The sequence below is a fragment of the Carcharhinus amblyrhynchos genome, chromosome 20 (assembly GCF_965287045.1).
Source record: "Carcharhinus amblyrhynchos chromosome 20, sCarAmb.v2.hapA, whole genome shotgun sequence".
Taxonomy (NCBI): domain Eukaryota; kingdom Metazoa; phylum Chordata; class Chondrichthyes; order Carcharhiniformes; family Carcharhinidae; genus Carcharhinus; species Carcharhinus amblyrhynchos.
Genome location: NC_137343.1, coordinates 23,067,642 through 23,092,052, shown reverse-complemented (window position 1 = coordinate 23,092,052; position 24,411 = coordinate 23,067,642). Strand labels below are relative to the sequence as shown.

The window sequence follows — 24,411 nt, the reverse complement described above, 5'->3', positions numbered from 1 at the left end:
TTACAATCCCATAAGAAGCATAATTTGGCTTATATGAAGTTCCGTTTTGCCAAAGTGCTGCACAGACTTAAGCGATACTGCACATTGTGAAAGGCATGACATTGTTTATCTTCATTCCACATTTTGCACCATTTGGCTTTACTAGCGTTGAGAGCCAGCTTTCAAATGAACAATTGTGAAGCCAAGTGCAGGGGGATTGAGAGAGAGGCCACTTCAAGTCAGTCCCAGTGTGTAGCTAAATGCACAGGAGAATGTGGTTTATTAGTTTCTGTTTGTGTGTCTGCCATCAGTTGTAAAACTGATCACATTGCTTTCCATCGAGTGCTGATGAACATTGCCACTAAGTGCTTATCAGTCTCTTGTAGAGTCTGGGGATTATTGCAACTTTTAATGGACAGAAAATGCCTACGAATAACATTCACTCACTTCTCAAAATTCCATTATTGACAGAGTAATACTTATTTCAAGCTTTCTTTTCAGAAGAGAAATCTCAGGAATTGGGCTATTAAACGCTACATGGATGTGCATTGTACTGGTTTTATTTAAATATCTCATTGCAAGTTCAAGAATTGGAGCAAGACTTTTAGTTTGAGGTTGATTCAAATTTTAGCTTACAGCAGTATAAAAAAGGAAATATCGCCACCAATGTTCTGATTTTAATCCACGGAGGGTGGGAGAGGACAGAAGTTAGTGCTATCCCCATCTTCTAAAAGGAACAAGTTTGTAATTTTTGTTTCTGTTGATTTATTTATTAGTCACAAGTAGGCTTACATTAACACTGCAATGAAGTTACTGTGAAAATCCCCTAGTCACCACACACCAGCACCTGTTCGGGTACACTGAAGGAGAATTTAGCATGGTCAATGCATCAAAACAGCATGTCTTTGGACTGTGGGAGGAATGGTCAGCACCCGGAGGAAACCCGCGCAGATACGGGGAGAACATGCAGGCACCACACAGACAGTGACCCAACCCGGGAATCGAACCCGGGTTCCTGGTGCTTGAGGCAGCAGTGCTAACCACCATGCCGCCCTGTTAGATTGTGATTGGAATCGAATCCTGCAACCTTTACCGTTTAGAACACTGGCAGCTCGCATGTATGAGCAGCACCATTAGCTCTCCTTCTGTGTCTCACATCATTCCAACTTGGAAATAAATCCTTCACGGCGACTGGGTGAAAATCCTGTAACCATGCCTCCTCTCCCTCCCGCATTACTGCACAGTGGATGTATCACACAGACTGTAGAAGTTCAAGAAGGCAGCTCACACCACCTTCCTGGGCAATTGGGGATGGACAATGAATGCTGGCATGCCAGTGATGCCCACATCCCGTGACTAAATAAAAAGAAAACAAAATTTTAAATGAACATGGAAAGTTCTATCCATTAAGTTGCATTAGAGGATGTGGGTTTTACATAGTTTTTGAGTGAGCTCTTGTTTTGCAATCTTTATCACAATCAGTACTGGGAGTGTGAGAATGTGCCTTATCTGGATTTATATTGAGACCTCAGTGAATATTTTATGTGGGTGGACTCCATTCCTCTCCGTCATAAAGGCATTTTCAATAATCAAGCCATGGTGTGTCAACTGCATTTTTGCTTAAAACCTTTTCTTGCTTAATTAGTGAAATAAAAATATTAATTTTAAAGTAAGGAACATCATGTAAATGAGTTATATTTATTAATATTCTAAACGCAGCCTAATGTTTTCATGTTAAAAATTTAAGTCTTTCATTAAATTTGGTCTTTTAGTGATCCATTTGTGCCCTTTTTCCTCTTACCTACTCACGGGCCATTTGAGATCACGCATGGCCTTTTTTTGTTACCAGGTCAGTTTTATTTCAATGATACTAGTGCTTTTCTACAGTAAAATGGTTCCCGGTAATAAACTGGTACAGAGTTACCAAAGAAACTTACCCTGTGATTCTCAACGGTCTATTTTTACCAGTGGTGCACTGGAAAAATAATCTTAAAAGGATAGTCAGATAACGAGGTTGTACACTGACTCTATTCCAGGCATGAGCAGCCATTAGAAATTGCACACCCAAAGCTCATTGCTTCTTCCCCCACACCTGATCAGTTGCCAATGTCACTTCCATTCACCTTCACAATACTGACTGCTGTTGCTCCTAATCCCCTCCTTGTAATCCACTTTATTGGCCTCCCCTGCTCAAACACTAACACACTGCAAGGCAGCCACAATGTAATGATCACAATCTAATACCAAGGCACTTGTCCATCATCACACCCGTACGCATTAAGCTACCCTACTTTCCCTTATTTTGCTTATACTTTCAAATATATCCACACTCTGTCCCCTTCCTAAACTGTGATTTTTCACCAACTGTACGTTTTTGCACGCATCCTCTGCTCTCTCAAAATCAGCTGTCTTCTCTCTCACTTCTCCACCTTTTCCTCCACTGCTCCATTCACTTTGACATCAGTGGCCATTCCTTAAGCCATGTCTTGTTGCCCACTGGAACAGATCAGCATTGTATCTTGTCCCCAAACCATCACAGGCACTCCCTCTAAAATGGCACAATTCCATTCATCACTGTCCCTATAAAGTGTTGTAAGATGTCTCTTTGCATTGAATGAATGCCATGGGAATATAAGTCCAATATGCAGTGGAAGTCCAATGTGCAGCGTTGAAGTCATAGAATCAGAGAATCCCTACAGTGCGGAAGGAGGCCATTCAGCCTATCAAGTCTGCACTGACCACAGTCCCACCGAAGCCCTATAAACCCACATATTTACCCTGATAATCCCCTTGACACTAGGATCAATTTAGCATGGCCAATCAACTTAACCCACACATCTTTGAACTGTGGGAAGAAATCGGAGGAAACCCACGCAGACATGAGCAGAACATGCAAACACCACACAGACAGTGACCCAAACCGGGAATTGAACTCGGGTCCCTGGTGCTGTGAGGCAACAGTGCTAACCACTGTACCACTGTGCTGCCCAACCACTGTGCCACCTCTGGTAAATCTAAGATCCAAAATGTTGGGATAAAAATCTCTTTAACTTCTGCTAGCTGTGGAGATCAGGCAAAACAAAGGTGATCATTCCTAATTCAGCTTCTAGTGAATGTGGACTCCTACTTTGGCACTAACTCATAGAAAGCACATGAACAATTGATGAAGGAAATGAAATGACCACACCAAAAGATGCAGGAGGATTGAAGGCCTATTGTTGGTGCAATGCAAAAGAACCACTGTCATGTGTCCACACTGTACCTGCCTTTAGAATCATTGAAACCCTTCAGTGTAGAAGGTGGCCATTCAGCCCGTCAAGTCTGCACCAACAACAATCCCACCTAGGCCCTATCCTTATAACCCCACATTTTTAACTCACTAATCCCACTAACCTACGCAACCTGTGACACTAAGGGGCAATTCAGCATGGCTAATGTACTTAACCCACACATCTTTGGACTGAGAGGAAACCGGAGCATCCAGAAGAAACCCACGCAGATACAGGGAGAACGTGCAAACTCCACACAGACAGTGACCCATGCTGAGAATCGAAGCCCAAGCGCTGTCAGGCAGCAGTGCTAACCACTGTGCCACCATGCCACACGGATAGTGCGCAAAATGTAGAAAATGATGCCATCCCCAAATTTTTACATCTTTTGCCTCAAACTGCACAAAGTAGTATTGAATGGTAATATTTTTTGAAGTATGTCAGGAATTGTTTTCATGATGAGAGCCATTTCTTACAAAGTGCAGGGCAACATTAAACAGGGAAAATAAGTGAACAGATTTACAGAGCAAAAATCTGTGTTGTTTGTAAGAAAGCCCTGATCGTGATTTGGAAGCACTGTGCTCTTAGCACCATCTGCTGCCCAGTCCCTCAGTGTAGCAGCTGAACTGTAAGCAGTTAAGATCTTAACCACTTACTATGGTTCTTTTGTATTTACTGGGGCAATTCATCAGAAATTCCTCCCACTGCTAGCTGATCCTGATCCCAAGAAGTGAACAGTTTTTATAAAGTTCAGTGAGGTGCATGCTGATCCAATTATACTTTAATAAGCAATATGATCAGAGCCAGGATCATTCATCATTAAAAATTTAACCTCCATTTCTTGAGTGTAATAAAGCATCCATTCGCATATACTTTCAATCATTCACACGCTGCCACGCAGTGAATCATTATATGACCTGAAAATGATTTCACCTTAATTCCTATGAAAAGGTAGCTGCTACTCGTCTGAGAATCGTGTGTGTCTCTGTCACTATTAAAGGAGGATCTGAAGGACTAAGTGCATCTTCATTTATCCGATAGCATGAAGATAAGTGTTGACTGCTCGGCCCAGGGGCAAAGTTTTAATAATGAATCAAATCAAATCAGATCAAGGATTGTGCAGGAAAATAGTGTTGAAGTAGAAAATTGGCTATGATTGTATTGAACGGCAGAGCGGGCTCGAATGGCCTACTCCTCCAACATTAGCAGAGTAATTTTTCTTATTGAAGCAACATTACATCCAGCTATCTGCAGGCCCATACATTACCCCCCTCCCCATCATCATTCCCTGTCCTTGACTTTCAGCCACTGGACTTGGTGAGAAGTGAGGGCCCAGTGATTAAAAATTGCCCCTTTGTTGAAGTAATGGGTGTACTGTCCTGAATTAGACTAGTCCACTGCCAGTTTATCTATTCATCTTTACAGTGCTGACTCCAACTCCACATCAACCTTTGGAAACTTACTTTTGAATGTACTATGCACATGTGTAAAAATGCATTAAGTATTTCATAGTAAGAATTACAGAATCCTACAATGCAGAAGGAGGCCATTCAGCTCATCAAGTTTGCAACAACCACAAATCCACCCAGCCCCTATCCCCATAACCCCATGTATTTACCCTAGCTAGTTAGTCCTCCTGACACTAAGGGGCAATTTAGCACGACCAATCAACCTAACCCACGCATCTTTGAACTGTGGAAGGAAACCGGATCACCCGGAGGAAACCCACGCAGACATGGGGAGAATGTGCATAGTTCACGCAGACAGTGATCCAGGCCGGGTATGAAATCTGGGTCCCTGACACTGAGAGACAACAGTGCTAACCACAGTGCCACCCTCTCTAGGACTGTTCAGTGTTGTTGCGATTTCTTTCTGAACTGTAGCTTTGTTTTTTCTGTACTGACTGTAACCTTCTACAAGTGCAGGCGAGGATGTGCGCGGTCCTGTGATAAACAGTGGCCCTATCCACGCTACAAATCAGTCATTATAATGTGCAGCCACCTGTCAGCCGACTGCATTGGTTGCAAGCGTTTAAAATATATTTAGTCAATATAGAACACATAAAAGAGCCTCACGGATTGATTTAATAATGCATTTAGGAGCAAGAACCTAAGTAAGAGCAGGGAAAGGAATTGTACTACAAGTAGAAAAATATGAAAAGGGACTTTTTTTTATGTAGAAAGCCCACAGTGCAGAAAGAGGCCCATCGAGTCTGCACTGACCACAATCCCACCCAGGCCCTATCCCCGTAACCACATGCATTTACCCTATCTAGTCCCCCTGACACTAAGGGGCAATTTAGCATGGCTAATCCACCTAAACTGCACATCTTTGGAGGAAACCCACGCAGACACAGAATGTGCAGACTCCACACAGACAGTGAACCAAGCCAGGAATGGAATCTAGGTCCCTGGCGCTGTGAGGCAGAATGCTAACCACTATACCACTGTGCTGTCCCTTGTTGTCAGCTACAGGTTAATAAACGGTTAATACACATTTTCCCTAGGTATTCTCTTGGAGTCAGCATCTCTGATCATCCCAGTACACGGTTTGAGAATCATGCAATTGGACATGTGCCCGTATCAATTGTTACCTTTTTGTCTGAGCCAAAGTATAACAATAAGAGTTCCTGTTTGATCAGACATGAATATCATGGGCAGAATTTTAAGCCCAAGATTTCCCACTTCTGGTCAACATGCCAGTTTGCTGGAAGGGCCCAGGCTTTGGTATATTGTTAAGGAAGTTGGGTCAGGGCAAGACAGCAAGAAGTCAATTAAGGCCATCAAAGGGTTAGTCAAAGCCCGCGTCACAGGCGAAAGGGAACTTCCTAGTTGGCAAGCAGGCTTCCCACTTCCTCGCACGCACACTGGCCAAAACAAAGCCAGAGAAAGTATACTGGAGGGACAGGGGGTTCGCTCTCCACAAATGTGGCCTGGCAGCCTGTGCCCATTTGTGTCCTCAAAGCTTCATAAAGTGCTGTGAGTCACACTCCCTCTCTGTCTTTCTCTCACACCTGCATCAGTTGGCTGCAGCTTTCTCACCCCTCCAGTAGTGGGAGCCCCGCAAGCTTAATTCCACAGCAAGTGTGCCGTATGATCATTAGTTGGCCAATCTAAAACAATTGTGTCGGGCATGAATGCCTGAGTCGGGGCCTGGAAATATTCTGCCACTGGGGGACAGAATTCTGCCAAAGGCAGCACAGTGGTTAGCGCTGCTGTCTCACAGCGCCAGAGACCTGGGTTCAATTCTGGCCTTGGGTGACTGTCTGTATGGAGTTTGCACATTCTCCCCGTGTCTGCGTGGGTTTCCTCTAAGTGCTCTCTTTTCCGCCCACAGTGCAAAAATGTGCAGGTTAGACCCAAATAACATTTAGGTTACTTTCAGCTGTTCTGATTATGGAGTTGTTGACTAACTAATTAAGATTAATTCATCTTAAATAGGCTGAGAACTAAAACTCCAATTCCCTTCCGTAACTATCTGCATTCAGTGTATTTTTGAAAAGGAAAATATATGTGTTCCTCAACCCCTGAGTGGTAGTTTATTTGAATAACCAACAACAAACGTTTGTGAGTTTAAATAAAGAAAGTTATTTATTCACCTCGGCTGTCCAACCTACATCATTTGCTCGGCACTCACAAACACAGACGCATACACACCTTCATAAAAAATACAGCTAAAGAGAATAGTGCACTTTTACAAATCATAGAAAACATTGACACATAGAAGATAGGAGCAGGAGGAGGCCATTTGGCCCTTCGAACCTGCTCCACCATTCATTATAATCATGGCTGATCATCCAACTCAATAACCTAATCCTGCTTTCTCCCCATAACTGTTGATCTCATTCCCCCCAAGTGCTATATCTAGCCGCCTCTTGAATACATTCAATGTTTTGGTATCAACTACTTCTTGTGGTAATGAATTCCACAGGCTCACTCCTTTGTCTCTTCACCTCCATCCTAAATGGTCTACCCTGAATCCTGAGACTATGACCCCTGGTTCTGGGCTCCACCGCCATCAGGAACATCCTCCCTGCATCTATCCTATTTTGTTAGAATTTTATAAGTCTCTGAGATCCCTTCTCATTCATCTGAACTCCAGGGAAAATAATCCTAATCCAGTCAATCTCTCCACATACATCAGTCCCGCCATCCCCAGAATCACTAGCAAAAGTCACCTGAGCCTTGGTAGCCAGTTTAGCAGCTTGATGTCCATTTGTTAAAACAAAATGCAGTTCCATAAAATTCCACACCATAAATGGTCCTGTTTAAAGCTATGAATCCAACTTGTCTTAACTTCAGATCATGCCCAGTAACCTATTCCCACTTTCCAAACACATAAGATTTACTATAATTTATGCATTACTGTCTAATGAAATAAACACACTAAGCTCTTCACACCAGTGAGTCATTTTAAATGGAGCTGTTGACTTAAACAAAAAAGCTTTCAGTTACTCTCCTGCAATGAAACCTATGAGTCAGATCAAAACCTGTCCTAGGAGCTTTTTCTCCAGATTAAGAATGTTTCTCTCTTGATGCCCATGACCAGAGGGAAAGCTGAGGTGCAGAGACTGCTGCAGAGACAGCCAGGGACCAGGGCCCTGCAGCACAATGGGGTTGAAGTTGGTCTCAAGTTCTAATGCAGAACAGTGAATTGACAGCTCATTGCTACCTGGATTAAATAGTATGTTACCATTTTGAGTAGATATTTGGAAACTGCAGCTGAAAAAGTTACAGTTGATCTGATGGAATGCCTCAGAATTATAAAGGGGTAAATATTTATTAGTTAATTCCACTGTTTAAGTGAGCCAATTTATTTTTTATTCATTCATGGGACATCGATGTCCCTGGCTGGCCAGCATTTATTGCCCATCCCTATTGCTCTTGGAGGGCAGTTGAGAGTCAACCACATTGCTGTGACTCTGGAATCAAATGTAGGCCAGACCAGGTAAGGACGACAGATTTCTTTCTCTAAATGACATTAGTGAACCAGATGGGATTTTCCGATAATTGACAATGGTTTCGTGGTCATCTGTAGATTCTTAATTCCAGAATATTTGTCTTGGATTGAATTCAAACTCCATCTTCTGCCGTGGTGGGATTCGAACACTGGTCCCCAAAACATTAACTGAGTTTCTGGATGAATCGTCTAGCAATAATACCACAAGGCCACCGCCTCCTCATATCACAATAATCACCATCTGCGGGGGTTCTCCCATTCTCCTGTTATAACACAGGTCAAACTGCACAGTAGGTCGTGAATGCAATTTCAGCTCGATTTCTATGAACCTTCAGGTACACATGATATTGGGAGACCCCAGTAAAGAGTACTGTCTACTGGTCAGAAAAGGGAATTAGTGAAGTGAGGCCACGTAACAAATCTTTATGCAGAAGGAGAAGAAGTGTGAGATTAGGTCCGATTTTACCATTGCGTCGCGCCTGAAAACGGGCACGAAAACATAGTAAAGTTGGGTGTGAGGCCATCCCACGCAATGTCTGCCCGCGTCTATGCAGATGCCCACTTTACCAAGGCCCAAAAATGGCTGCAATCCGAATCGTGCCCAAAATAGGCGCAACGGCGATTTAAGTACATTTGTATGCATTTAAATTGAATTAATGGGCCGCACACCTAACTTTACAGCATTTCCCCCTTTACCATCGCGTTCGCAGGTCCAGTTTCGGTGCGAAACAACATGCTCCTGAAGAGGTAAGTTCAGAGCTTCCAACAGCTCTCTGTCTCAAATCGGTGGTGGAGAAGGGAGGCCTGATCATTTTCTAATGGAGCGTGGGGGAGGAGGAGGTCCCATCATTGTCTGGCGGCTTGGGGTGGGGAGGAAGGAGGCCAGATTGTTGTGTAGTGAAGGGGTGGGGGAGGGAGGAGGGCCAGATCGTTGCCTGGTGGGGGGGGGGGTGGTTTCAGGCAGGGGAGTCTGCTGCCACTCTGCGGCCATCAGTGGGGGGGGGAGGTGGGGGCAAAAGATTGTGATCGGTCTGGGTAGCAGGGAGGTGGGTGGATAAGGGGGAAAGTTATGTTGTAGGGGTGGGGGTGATGTCTGTGGGGACCATCTTTCCCTGGCTGCTTTATCTGTTTTGTTGCGGCCCGGGAGCGATATGACAGGGACGCGATTTTCAATTTCTTTTCCTCTCTGCGCGTGCACAGTTCAGAGCTCCGATCGTTTCAGGTGCGCTAAGCCCCACCCACAGTGCAATTCAGACTTGCGATTTTTTTGCAGGCTAAGTGCTAATCAGGGTGCCTGAGAGCAGATTTCCAAACTGGAGTTGAATTGTGCCCAGAAACAGCACTTAGAATGAAAATGGTAAAATCGGGCTCATTGTATGGCATGAGTCTCATTGAAGGGGAGTCCATCTGTACTTGGATGGTGGCTTGAAATAAAGGTTATTAAAGGATATGAGGAGTGAACAGAAGGTGGATCATGTGGAGAAAGGTACTGGCGCTGATTTCATGGGTTATAATATTCTATGAAATTCATAAAATCAGAGAATATTACAGCACGTTCACAACTCAGGTTAATGCTTTTCATTATTTTCTGCAGTGTTATTAATGTTCTTGCAGTTTAAGCTAAATTTAAAGTATCGTGTCAGGCTTGTCCTACATTACAACTTGCTAAAATAGATCCAACGTTAGACAAAGCATGTTGCCCTCTGGTGGCAAGCCAATATTTGATTCTTTGTCAGCCACAGAAATAGCAATAAATCTATGTTTTGCAACTCAGTGGGCAGAATTTTCAAGTTTTCGAGGAGGCAGGCTTGGCCACAATTCCCCATCACCAGCTGGCGTGCCAGTTTACTAACAGTTATTCTGCCCCAGACCAGTTTGAAAAATAACAGTTAGAGGTAGGGGGTTCATGACAGTTTCCAGGCCCGCAAAAGGACCCCCACTCCCCAGCCACTCCTGACATTTTGAGACGTACCCTATGGAATGGCTCCCCCTCCAAGGTAGTGATCAGGTGACTGTGGTCCATATAAGTTTCACCTTTATTAAAAAGTCTTCAGAGGGCACCGCTATTTTGAGGCACCCTCTCTCTTGCCTACAGCGGCTGGCCCCTGCTCTACAGTGGGATCTCTTGGGGCTGGAGAGAGCTTTCCTGCCAGTACTGCACCCTTAATTGAAAGGTCGTAAAAGTTGTGTTGGGCCTCGGCTGCTGAAGTGATGGGAGGGGTCACCAACATGGAATCCGGACCCCAAAATTAAAATTCAGCCTTTCACCTCATGTGTTCCAATATGTGAAGAAGTCTTGAGGAAAATTGTATGAGAGTGTGTCCAGGGTTCTGCTTGGATGTTGGGTGGCAGACGTTCTTCGATATGATTTGTTTTATTATTGTCACATGTATTAACATATAGTGAAAAGTATTGTTTCTTACGCGCTAGACACACAAAACATACCATCATAGAGTACATCAGGGAGAAGGAAAGGAGAGGGTGCTGAATATAGTGTTACAGTCATAGCTAAGGTGTAGCGAAAGATCAGCTTAAAATAAGGTAGGTCCATTCAAAAGTCTGATGGCAGCAGGGAAGAAGCTGCTCTTGAGTCGGTTGGTCGGTCAGATTTGTGTAAATTTTTCTCCAATGGAAGAAGGTGGAAGAGAGTATGTTTGGGGTCTATGGGGTCCTTGATTATGCTGGCTGCTTTTCCAAGGCAGTAGGAAGTGTAGACAGAGTCAATGGATGAGAGACTGGTTTGCATGATTCTGCAGATGATGTCTTGCTCTGTTTCCATGACATTGGCAGAGAATTATAAGCCCTAGAGAAACAGCATAAACATCAATTTACACCATTTCTCCAGGAGCTCTGCTGAAGTAACAGTGGTAAGATGGATGCTTGTGACAACTCTACCTTTTTGTGTCTGTATAATTGTTCAGTCTTAACGACTCAGTTGGCAAGTTTGCTCGGTAAACCCAGGTTCAATCCAATGTTTGTGCCGAGGTAGTTGACCTCTTGCTAGTAGAAAAACTCGAGTAGATTTTTTTTTTTGTTTTGCTGCTCACTGCCGCCCACTGATGACTTTGGAATCGTGTGTTAGCACCTGCTGTCTGGAGCTGTTAAGAAGTAAGATGTCAAGGATAAGGAATAAAGGAATCTCAAGTGGCCAAAGAATGCATTTGCTGTTTTCACAATATTCACAACAAATGTGTGCTTGAGATTTTTGCTCAGCTGAAAAATAATGCTCCAAGTCTTGTTGTCTGTAATAGTGATGATATTTTCTTTGCTGTAGGTGATTCCGTCTTGTCAAATACCTTCACAGATACAGTTGTAACTGGTGTGCGTGGACCACCTGGAGCACCTGGGCCTGTGGGACCTGTTGGTAAGTTTTACACCAAGGGGAGATAATTTTAGATTTTATTTTATTGAGAAATTCACCATTACTGAGAACTTACATCACCTAATCCATCATTGTCTGGATATTAAGCATTATGGAGTGTTGTTGTAATGTTAGTGGTCAAGATTTATTTCACTCTGCCTCAAGTCTCTGATGCTGACTGTGTCTTTCAGTTTGCCACTTCCCCACAGGTAAACCTTAAGACTGAAGGAGGATGGTCATCTAGATTATAGAATCATAGAATCCCTACAGTGCAGAAGGAGGCCATTTGGCCCATCAAGTCTGCACTGACCACAACCCCACCCAGACTCTATTTAACTTGCTATCTCCCTGACACTAGGGTCAATTAAGCATGGCTAATCCACCTAACTGGCACACCTTTGAACTGTGGAGGAAACCAAAGCACCTGGAGAAAACCCATGCAGACATGGAGAGATAGTGACCCGAAGCCAGAATGGAACCCGGACCCCTGGAGCTGTGAGAGTGCATTGCTAACCAATGTGCCACCATGTCATCCTGAGCAATATTTGTACATTTTCCAATGGCCCACTTAGCTAGAAGGACCTAGGGCTGGAGGTTTTTATCTACCAATGCAAGAGGGGAAAAAGAGAGGACATATAACATTGGAGAGGGAAATAAAAAAAAGCAATAGCAACCTCTTGTGGCCAATTGTGTGTGTATGTATGTATAGTAAACCAGAATAAACTAGTTGTCAGTGGAATAATTCAAACTCCATGTCCTGCACATAATCTCATTTCTGTCCTGTAAAGATAGCCCTGTGGATGTACCTACACTACATGGACTGCAGCGATTCAAGAAGGCAATTAGAGGTGGGCAATAATCGCTGGCTTAGCCAGCGAGGCCCACATCCTGTAAATTTTGTTTAAAAAATTAGTCTGGTGTCTAGGTGGGATTATAAATCTTCTCTAGCCAAAAAAATTTAGATTGGAGAATCTTCTAGCAAACCAGTAGAGGAACTGAGTTTGCTTTTGCTGAGAAATAGTTTTAAAAATCTTGTCTTAAAGAAACAGCTGTTTGCATACATGTGTGAACTCTGATGATCCCTGCATCAACAAGTATTTTTGGGTGACTGAAAGAGTGTAATTGTGACGTGGAGCAGGATTTTACGGCCTCGCTTGGGTGAGACTGGAAATTCCCGCCTGAGGTTAGCGGAGATTTCAGTTGTCGGACTCTCACCTGTGCCAATCCCGTGGCAGGCAAGTTGGTAGATTTCTGGCCCCAGCATCTTCTGGTATGTAGGTGGAGTGTGAGCAATATACATCACTGTTAATAACATCCTTGCTGTTCCTGATAATCCAGCTGTTAGTCAGTTAGCAGGGAAAGGGAAAGAGTGGTACTTCTGACTTAAACAGGCCCAGAAGTGTACGAAACACTTGAGAATTTGCTCATCCCTGCTAAGCCAAAAAGGCTGTAGAATTTGAAGAGAGAACATCGTGGGTCAGACAGGTGTGCAGTTTCTAAAAGTGAATGTATTTGTAGTAAGTTGTTGATATTGTCAAAGTTAACCGTTGACACAGTTTGCCAGATAGTATTGTCTAGGGACATGGCAAGGGAAGTGAAAGTTAACTGCGGACCATCTGCTGAAGTAGAGAAGCTGAGTAAGCCGAAGGCCCTGACAAAGTTAATTAATAGTGGTAGAGGTATTAAAAGGTCCTGTTACCATGGACCAACATTGGGCACAGAGTTGTCCATTTCTGAGTGTGACAGCGGCAAGTAGAAGAGTCACCTTACCAAGGCACTTTGAAAGAGTGTCACAGAGAAAATGTTTGCTGGAGAAAACAACAGTCACTGCGCGTTGAGTCAAACGGCACCGACTCGAGCTGCTTTGGATCTTGTCAACAGTTGACAAGATCCAAAGCAGCAGAATGTCCAGTGAAAAGTCACTAGACATCATAGTCCAAGTGGCATTGGACAGAGCTCCAGTAAACACGGAGGTCACCATACGTGGATTCGTCAGCGTGACTCCCGATTGCTACACCATCAAAAGTTGAGTCAACATCAGCTAGAGAATTGGACTGGAATAGCACAACGTTACATTCTTGTATTCATCTGAATTCCCATTGGGATGACCAAAACATTTTGCAACTTTTTATAGAAAAACATATAGATTCTTAACTGTATTTTTTAGCCCTTGTCAATAGCAATAAAAACTGGCCATGGCAGTAATGCCAGCATAAATGATAGCTGTGTCATACTTGTGAAATGAACCCGATTTTGCCATTCTGTGGGCAAGTACTTGGCAAGTGGAGCAGAAATCTGGTAGCCTGGTATAGAGCCAACCATTAGAGATGGGTTAAAGACAGGGAGGCAAGACAGAAAGGAGGCCCATGGCATGTCCACGGTGTGCACTGTGTGCTTCATCAAATTTGGGTGAGACCTGAAGAACACTGGGCAGAATTTTAATTCGTTCGAATTTCACGCATTTGCACAGAGTTAAAATTGGACTGGATCAAACCCTCTGCTGCAAAGGATTTGAAAGTAGGGGGCACGATAAATCCATAGCCTACATACCCGCCCTGCCCTCACTGCAACTATACCAGTGACAGGAGTGGCACAGGCAGACTGCCCACGAGTGGGTCAATTGAAACGCTTATGTGGGTGATTAATGCCCATCTAAGGGTCACACTGCACCAGCCATTAACTGGAAAGTGGGAGAGTTTTTAAAGTTTTAAATTTATTTATTAGTGTCACAAGTAGGCTTACATTAACACTGCAATGAAATTACTGTGAAAATCCCCTAGTTACCACACTCCAGCGCCTGCTCAGTACTCTGAGGGAGAATTTAGCATGGCCAGTGCACCCATCCCACACATCTTTCAGAGTGTGGGAGGAAACCAGAGCACCTGGAGGAAACCCACGCAGATACAGGGAGAACGTGCAGACTCCTCACACATCATATTCAAGCCGGGAATCAAACCCAGGTCCCTGGCACTGTGAGGCAGCGGTGTTAACCGCTGTGCCATTTGACTGCCCATCCCATGCTAACAGTCAGCCATGGGTTTCCCAGTGTGGGGTATTAGTGGGTAGGCTGTCCCTTATTAAGCAAGGGACAATTCAACCAATTACTGTGCCCATTAGAGAACTCCCCCTGTCCCTTCCCTCCCCCATTGGGTAACCTCCCCCCCCAATCCAGTTGTCTTCACCCCACATCTTTTCAACTGCTAGCCTCCAACTGCCTTGCCATCGCTAACAAAGATCCGATCCATTACAGCTTGCCCAAGTGCAGTACCAGCAATGGCCACTGCTCCCCACCAGCACTACTGGTATATTGAGGATGGCTAGTCTCTAGTTGACTGGCAGCTTGCCGAGGCGGGACTTTCTGTCCCATCTCCAGCCTGGTCATGGGGCCTCCCTGACTTTTGTAGCATGGGTTAGTGGGAACCATGACACACCATTTAATTCAGCCATTTGTTTCTGATTTGCTCCTCCTCTGCGATACCTGTCATCATTATCTGTTGGTTAATAATTAGAAGGATTTGAATGAAGTCGACATTGACACAGTATTTTGTTGAAACCTTTTAGGTTCACCTGGTCAGCAAGGACCAATTGGGCCACCTGGACCTCCCGGAAAAGATGTAAGTCTAGCAATAATAGAGTGTAAATGATTTATGCGATTTTAATAGGGAAAAGCATTCAAATTTCGCAGTATACCCATTTGTGTCCACATGAATATGTATCATTTTATTTGGTGTTCTTATCGACTTTACTTCCAGATACATAAAATATGATTGGAACCGAATTCCACTTCTGAAGGGACTGAATGAATGGGAAGTTATCAATTTCACACCCAATGCCATAATGAGAGAAATGTGGGTTACTGAAATCTCCCTTTTCTAAACGTAACATGTTTTATTTTGCACAGGGATTGACTGGTCGGCCAGGTTTGCCGGGGCTAGACGGGCCTAAGGGTGAAAAAGGAGACAGAGTAAGTTGCAAACATGAATGTGAGGTTGGGGTTGGACATGTCTGATACACAAGAATGTTGGAATGACTTATAAGGCCGCAGTGTGTGAGATGGGAATTACAGAAGCAAATACCATAAACAGTTCATAGAACAGAGTAGAATCCCTAATAGTGTAGAAGGAGCCATTCAACCCATCGTGTCTGCACTGACCACAATCCCATCTAGACCCTATCCCCGTAACCCCATGCACTTACCCTAGCTAGTCCCCCTAACACTAAGGGGCAATTTACCATGGCTAATCCACCTAATCTGCACATCTTTGAACTGCGGGAGGAAACCGGAGCACCTGGAGGAAACCCATGCAAACACGGGGAGAACGTGCAAACTCCACAGTGACAGTGGCAGTGACCAAAGCCGGGAATCGAACCCGTGTTCTGGCACCGTGAAGCAGCAGTGCCACCACACCGCCCAGTTCATGATGAATATTGTGTAAGTTGGAATTACAATGAGCTAAAATTTGTCAAGCCTAATGGTTTATCCAAACCTCAATTTCCCATGATTCTGCATTATTTCTTGACGACGCCCCACCATTGGTTCCACTCTTACCCACCTGATTGTAAGCAAAAATCTCTAGGAATGACATCCCTTCCCACAGTCACACCATCACTTGTGGAGTGCTGCACGGATCTTCCTTGGCCCGTGCTCTTATTTAATTCCATGCTAGCCATTGGCAAGTCATTCACAAACAGCTTCCACAGTGATTTCGTGACCAAGAAATCTGATCTTAACTCACCCAAAACATCACCTCAGGTCAAAGCCCTGTAACCCCATCACATCAGTCATGAATGACGTGGAAAGCTGTGCATTAAAAAAAGGAGGAAGCACTATGAACATCCCTAGTGTTAATAATGATGGAGCCCGGGACACGAGTGTTAAAGGTGAAGCTCAAGCATCTTTAGTCGGCGGTGCTGAGTGGATGATCCAACTAAGCCTCAGCTCCCGGCATCATAGATGTTTTCAGCCAATTCTAATCACTCTACTTGATATCAAGGAACTGCTGAGTGCGCTGGATACCACATGAGATTGCATGGAACAAATGGAACTATTAAAGGCTAAGTGTCCCAATAATGTTGTGGCTATAGTACTGAAGACATCTGGTCCAAAGTTAGCCACATCCTAACCATACTGTTTCAGTACATCTACAAAACTGACACCTACCAACAAAATGGGTTATTGTCCAAGTATGTCCTGTCCATAAAAAGCAGGCAAAATCCAATCCAGCCCCATCAATCCACAGTTAATCAATCATTAGCAAAGTAATGGATGGCATGGCGACATTGCTATCAAGTGTCGCTTACTCATCAGCAACCAATACAACAGATGCCAAGGCTTCTTCAGCAGCATCTCCATAACTCGTGCCCATGGAAACACCATCACCTTCAAACATCATCTCCAAGCATCACCTCCTTCCTCTCCTGAGGAAGGAGCAGCGCTCTGAAAGCTCCTGATTCCAAATAAACCGGTTAGACTTTAACCTGGTGTTGTGAGACTTCTTACTGTGCCCACCCCAGTCCAATGCCAGCATCTCCACATCCAAACATCGTCACTGTTATTTCACAGTCCTAAGTTAAGCAGCTCCAGGGTTTTATCACATCTCCATTGGACGTTGGGAGGCGGTGAAACTTCACAAAAGGGCCTCAAGGATGACTAAGCACAGACAGTAAATGTTGCTTTAGTAACAGTGTCTATATCCCAAAGAATCCAACTTTAAAAAGTAAACGCCTGTGAACAAAATTAATGAAAACCCTTGTAAAATCTTAAAAGTTAGTAGTTGTTTTGAATGCTGAAGGAACAATGATTAGCAAATGTTAGCCAAAAATGAGGACCTTTTATGTAAATCTTGAGACAACAGCCTGTTGCTGGCTTGCATCAGCTTTGTGAGCCATATGTGTAACAAGTGTTGTCAACAGCAGAAGTCACAAGTCTTCATCTGACACTGACCCAGTTCCTGCAGAGACACTTTTCCACAGCACTTGACCAACATAATGCCAACAGACATGATTTAATAGAAACCCTACTGTGCAGGAGGCCATTTGGCCCATTGAGTCTGTACCAACAACAATCCCACCCTAGGCCCTATCCCCACAAACCCAACACATTTATCTCACTTATCTCTGTAACCCACACATCCTGGGACACTAAGGGGCAATTTAGCGTGGCCAATCAACCTAACCCGCAGATGTTTGGACTGTGGGAGGAAATCAGAGCACCGGAGGAAACTCACTCGGACACGGGGAGAATGTGCAAGTTCCACGCAGACAGGGACCCGAGGCCAGGAATTGAACCCTGGTCCCTGAAACTGTCAGGCAGCAGTGCTAACCATTGTGCCACCGTGCCGCCCATAGGATCTTGGGTGAGTGCAGCTAATTGCTGGCTGGTTATCAGCCCACTGTGTCTTCCTTCAGCAATGCACTGTGAGGCATGATTTGTGGCTGCAGAGCTTCTGTAGAATCACCCAGTTCTGTATCATTTAAATACGCCAGTTAAAAATCCTGCCAGGAGCTTCACATGTTTCCAGGATTGAAAACCAAACATTTTCAGTGTCATACGTTGCCATAAATCTGTTGAGCACGGATTGCAAAAAAAAGATGCAATCTCCCATTTCTTTTAAAGAAACTTCCAGTCCAAAAAGTTGACTAAGCTTTTCTCTTTCTTGTCAAATAGTCACGTGTTTCCGAGGCTAATTTGTGCCATCTGCGGTTCAGAAGCTCATTTTAAAAGTACAAATAGTAACTTCGTAGCTGTTTGTTTAATGGCTGCAGTAGTAAAATTTCCGTTTTTAAACTCAATTAGGGCCTGTCTGGATATCCTGGAGAAAGAGGTCTCCAAGGAGAAACAGTAAGTGATGCTACCAGTTTTCACACATCTCAAGTTTTCATGACTGCATTAATGTGCTTATTTCAACTTATATTTTGATCCAGTTAATAGATTCTAGACATGTCAAGTTGTAATGATTCTGTTAGCTGAAACAAATGTGGGCAAAATTTCTTCTCAGCTAAAGAAAGGGGGTATGGAGGGAACAGTCCTGGTATCAGATTGGAAGGACTTCAGATGCACTCAGTTGCACTCAGTGTCATTGAAGAAGTGAACTGCAGATTTTTGGCGAATGTGAGAAGGTGGCGGCTACTGGAATGGAGAATGAGGGACTGAGAAAGGTGAGAGGAGTGATGGGAGAGGGCAGTGACCAGGACAGCAGGGCAGTTACAAGGCAGGACACTGGTGGCCAGGTCACCTGCTTGCTTTTTTTAAAGTTTGAAACCCTCCCCCACTCAAGTCAATGTTTAGGTGAGTAGTTTTAATGACTTTGGGGTGAATAGTCCAGCTGATCATTCTGGTGAGTTTTTCTGGTCTCGCTGCAATGAGTGGAGATTTGACTGAGTGCCAAATTCGCCACCCTTGCTGCAGTGGCAGCCAGGCTTGAATGTTGAAACTCTGGGTCTTTGGCCGGAATTTTCTGACTGTTCATGCCAGCAGGATTTTCCCATCCCGCTGCAGTAAACACTGCAATGGGCAGCACAGTGGCTGGGCAGCACGATAGCACAATGGTGAGCACTGCTGCCTCACAGCACCAGGGACCCAGGTTCAGTTCCTGACTTGGGTCACTGTGTGCACATTCTCCCTGTGTCTGTGTGTATTTCCTCCAGGTGCTCTGGTTTCCACCCACAATTCAAAGATGTGCAGCTTAGGTGGATTGGCCATGCTAAATTGCCTCTTAGTGTCAGGGGGACTGGCTAGGGTCAATGCATGGGATATGGGGATAGGACCTGGCTGGAATTGTAGTTGCTGCAGACCCGATGGGCTGAATGGACTCTTTCTGCGCTGTAGGAGTCTCTGATTCTAGATTTGGCTTATTGCCAAATTCTCCATCTTTGTTGCAGTGGGAGCGTTACATGAATGGATGCTAAGATCACACCCCCGATCTTTTTAGTAGTGGCTTGTTTTAAGGGTTGCCTGTTAGGCCACTCATAGGTCTGCTCTTTTTAATGCAGAGACCCCCTCGTGCTGGATGCCTCAGGACAAACCAGTATCACACAGCAGGTTTCAAGCAGGATAAAGTATTCAATCCAGTGTGTAAATTTATTTGGGGAAAAAAATCAGCAGATAATGAGTAGCATTCAGCATACTTTTTATAACTGCCGCCTAAACCATTTTGTGAGACCAAAATATCAGTGGCCTTCAAACATCTCGAGTGCTTTTCACTCATGCTGAATGACTGTAACAATGGTATCTTCCTCTGTGTCTGGCCACTGTTGTAGAATGATCGCTAGAAACAAGCATGTGCATTAGCCAAAAACTGTCAATGTTGTCGGAATATGCACCCGGACAGCTTTTGTGATGCAAAGCTTATTGTTGATGGTTCCATCATTAAAGATAATGGTTAGAATTCTCCAGCCCCGCCCGCCACCGGTGGCATCTTCCAGTCCTGCCAAAATCAATTAACATTTGGCTGGCTCACTACATCTGCCGGACGTGAGCTCACCATGGGGGTGCTGGGAAATCCCGCCCGATGACTCGGTCTGTTAGTTTTCATTCTATAACATCAGTCTGACAGGAATCTACAAACAAAATCTCCATGGTCCTTAAAGGATCGATAATTGGGTAAATTGGGATGAAGTTCAGGTGGGCTCTAAAACTGGAGGACAATCTAATGTTTGGGTAATTGCTCAGGCAGCAAGAGTAAGAGTGGCTGCCATTTTCTTGTGGCAGTCTTGGACTCGGCGCAATCTTACTGGCCGTTCACATGCCACTGCAAGCGAGGACATAGAACTTGGTGCTCAGCCAAATCTCCATTCATTGCAGTGGGACCAGGAAAATGGCCAGAAAATTCCACCCAAACTTTTTTTTAAATTTTGCATATTTATTTATTATTTGCATTGTAAGAAAAAGTCAATCGGTTTATTGAAGTTTATTCTTTTTTTTGTAGATTATCTCCTCCCATTCTGGTATTCAATCTCAATTTAGCTCATGGACATACTTGGCTCATTTCTCCTTCCTGTTCTTGAGATTGTTTTTTTGTTTCGTCTTTTTTTATCTCTGTCAGATTGAGCTGAGAGATACCAATGTTGGGCAACTGAATGCACGTTTCCACTCTTTTGCACCCAAACATTCTCAGGTGCATGTGTAACGGGCTAGATGGAAAGATTTTCCTACTCTGCGCCAACACTGCCTTTGTGCCTCAGCCCTGACCTCAGAAAAATGCACTAGTGTGACATTTCCCACTATTCATTCCAATTCTGCTACTCATTCTGAACAGCTCAGCACCCTGAGTGCTTGAACTTAATTCATTCAGAGCTCTTTCAAAAGGCACAAGATTGCGTTTCTGCTGTGTTAAGAGGGCAAGGAAGGATATGTTGACTGATGAAACAGGGTAGAAGGAGGTTCACATGGGGTATGCATACAGACAACACAATAACACTGACCTTGGGTTGAATGGTCTGTTTCTGTGTTGTGAATCCTATGTAATGTGTAATCCTACTTTGCATTGTGCATCTCTCCCTTTCTAGAATAAGCTATTTAATTGAGGTTGTGCAGTAATTTTCTTCCATCTGCTAATGAGTGTTATCAGATAGTGTCATAAATTTCCACTTCTTCTTTTCCTGTCTTTTCTCTTACATTGTGCAATTTCTTTTCAGAAACACTACTTCTTCATTGCTTGTGGTATCTTCCTCCAATGTTCTATTCTTGCAGCGTTCTATTTCCACCTCTGTAACATTGTCCCACTCTGTCTTCCTCCGTTCACCTGTTGCTGAAATTCTCATTCATGTCTATGGGGAGAACTTTCCTTTCCTGCCCAAGAATCACAGTGGGCGGAGTGGGGGTGGGGGCGTTGTGGGCACACCATGCAAAAATCTGTTGACCTCTGGTTTTGGGGTGAGTGTGGCTGGAAAATCATGCGCTATGTTTTTCGGATGGGTTGTTATGGATGGGCATAGGGAATGTGTGTGTGGAGGGAGGGCTGGAGGGATGTTTCATGTTTTAATCTTTATTTTTAAACTTGGGACAATATGCCAGAGTCCCAGCACAGATCTTCCGCCCAGCCCACCTCTGCACCCGGCATCCTCCTTGGTTATTCCCAGGTCACCCGCCCCGACTTTTAATCAAGCCCGTAGAGCAGAAATCTGATATGAAGGCTACCTTTTTCGAAGGTCGTGTTCGTGTCCAGTCTCTGCACACTCGACTCAGGAGCGAAAATCTGAGCCATGGAACACAAAATCATCTGGCCATTTATAAAACACTGATTTGACCTCAGCTGGAGTATCGTGTCCAATTCTGGGCACTGCAGTTTAGAAAAGATGCAGAAAACATTTACGAGAACGGTTTCAGGGACTATGGATTGAAGTTCCCTGAACAGACTGGAGAAGCTGTGGCTGTTCTCCTTAGAGCAGAGAACGTTAAGAGGAAATCTGAAGTAGGTGTTCAAAATAATGACTACTGTATTGCCTGAGAGTGTGGTGGAGGAAACTATGGTTTGGCCTTCCAAAAGAGAATTGGATAAGCGTCTGAAGAGGGAACATTTTCAGGATTATGGGTAAAAGCCAAGGTGTGTGACTAGCTGAATTGTTTTTGCAAAGAGTGCAGCCATGACTGGTCATTTAGCTTCCTTGCGTGTTTTCACCCACTTTATTAGTGATGCTATTAGTTCGCAAGACCCAAGTTGCCAGCCTCTTTTTCCCCTTGTCCAACCCTGTTCCTGCCTATCGCTAGAACCAGCATATCCATAGGCCTGAGATAGCAGCAAAAATGGTAGCAGAGGGCATAGATAAGGCCTCTTCTCTCTCCCAATCCAAAACTTGGCCTGGTCCAAACTTTGGCATTCTGTGTCTACTTTAGCATTGTCTCTTGCGCTTCTACCGTTACATTATCTGAAACTGAGAGCTGAACATGGACTAAATAGTTAACCTGGAAGCTACTAGTCGACATTACTCAGTAGCATGTGATGGAGAGCATTTGCCTCCTGAGGCAGTTAGGAGGCCAGGAATATGTGTAGTGTCCACCATTTTTAAAATAACAGATTGCATGAATCCTGAAGTGAGTCAAATTCAGTTCTCTGCAAATAAAAACAGAACTGTCCCTTCAACCATCCCTTTTTCCATTAAGAGATTTATGCTTCAATATTGTGTCGTTCTTCTTAGGGGGAACCAGGAATAAAGGGAGAACCAGGAGATAAAGGACAGCCGGTAAGCTCCAGATCGATATTGCATTGTACTTGGTCAAGAAATAGTCTGTTTAAACTTGTATGTGTCCGAAATAGATTTGTGAAACTTAGTTAATCCAGCTAAAGTAAACATGCTTTGTTTTAAAATACTTTTGATCTGTTAATGTTTTCCCTTCTGTATCTCAATTTTACAGCAAAATATTCTATCAAATCATTAGAAAGTTATTTTGTGTCCAATTTTAGGTATTTCTGGTGCTATGAAATCTAATTCAGCCCTTGTTACTGGCAAAGAATGTTGTGCGTTCTGCTTTTTTGGCCACCACAGCCTGCTCACAAGCAATTCATATTTTTAAGATTACAACAATGGAAAAAATTAGCATGGTTGCTCGAGGAGCATTGTTGATGTGTGAAGTGTCACAAATCTTTGTGTCTCCAAAACCCTGCAAAAGGAATTTACTTGGCCAACAAAAATAAAGCCAGATTTTGGGTGGCATGGGCTTGTCTACCATGACATGGCTTAATTTCCCAAAAAAAAGCTAAAGGACCATATAGCAATTGTCATACAGATATGCAGTTGTTCTAAACTAAATTAAATACCTGTATCTGTGCAGTGTCTTTACTCTGTGTGCCCATTCTTTGTCAATACAGACACTGGCTGCTATGGCACATAATGGTATTTAAAGTTACATTATAGCCCATTTTAAAAATGGCAATTTAGTTCACAATTTAGCACCATAATTCAACACCAAAAATAACACCCATTAAGACATGGATTCAAATGCTGGGTTTGTTTGAATGAAGGGTTCACGCTTCTGAAGCAATTCTTGCTGACATGCGAAAGGTTTCTCATAAAATCATTGAAGTGTTGAAGTCGATTTACAAATTTAAAAATGACTTATTTCATGACATCAACAAGAAAAATTACTGAGTAAGTTTGTTCATTTCTTATGTATTCCTTTTGTTGTCTATCCAAGTGCAAGGTCTAAAACGTTTAATATTACTCAAAAATTTCTTCCTTTTATCAGTTTCCTACCAAAAGAATACAGTCATTCAGCCTGCTCTCTGTTGCTAAGTTTAATTTTAATCACATGAAGCTTCTTTGATATCCAATCCAAAATTACAAATTATAGCAAATTTATCAATACCAATGATCTTGAAAAGCATTAAAAATATTTTGAGCATATTTCATGAACACAGCACGTAAGAGAATGTTTTATATTAGATTGCTCTTGAGAAAACGTACAAAAGGAATACTGTCCTGTTAGAGGTGTGGGAAGTACAAACAACTGAGCCAGTTGTTTTGTGAGTGTGTGTGTGTGTGTGTGTGTGTGTGTGTGTGTGTGTGTGTGTGTGTGTGTGTGTGTGTGTGTGTGTGTGTGTTCCATGTTTTACTAATATCAATTTATATACCAGTACTGACCTGTTCTGATTTTCTTACAAGCTAATGAGTATAACAAGCTATCAAAAGTTTGATTGTATAGGAATATAAATTGTATTTAAAAAAAAAGCATGTTCCATTTTTGCGTAAGTCCACTTTACGTTACGATAAATTCCTTTGCGGATGCAAGCTTTTGATTTTGCAGTGTTTAGTTCAGTACACAAGTTATCTTAGAAAGTTTGTGATACTGAATGATCATGCTGAGATAGCTTCATACCGCATTTAGGCTGATTAAATAGATTGACC

At 43.5% G+C, this 24,411-nt stretch overlaps 1 protein-coding gene across 1 annotated transcript in view; it reads left to right on the top strand.

The window, feature by feature from the left end:
- emid1 (EMI domain containing 1) overlaps positions 1–24,411 on the top strand; it is a 355,515-nt gene that overhangs the window by 314,340 nt on the left and 16,764 nt on the right. The window contains exons 9-13 of the mRNA XM_080208227.1: positions 11,482–11,571; positions 15,130–15,182; positions 15,470–15,532; positions 18,365–18,409; positions 22,705–22,749. Coding sequence (XP_080064353.1) covers positions 11,482–11,571; positions 15,130–15,182; positions 15,470–15,532; positions 18,365–18,409; positions 22,705–22,749 — 296 coding nt within the window. The remainder of the gene's footprint in view (positions 1–11,481; positions 11,572–15,129; positions 15,183–15,469; positions 15,533–18,364; positions 18,410–22,704; positions 22,750–24,411) is intronic.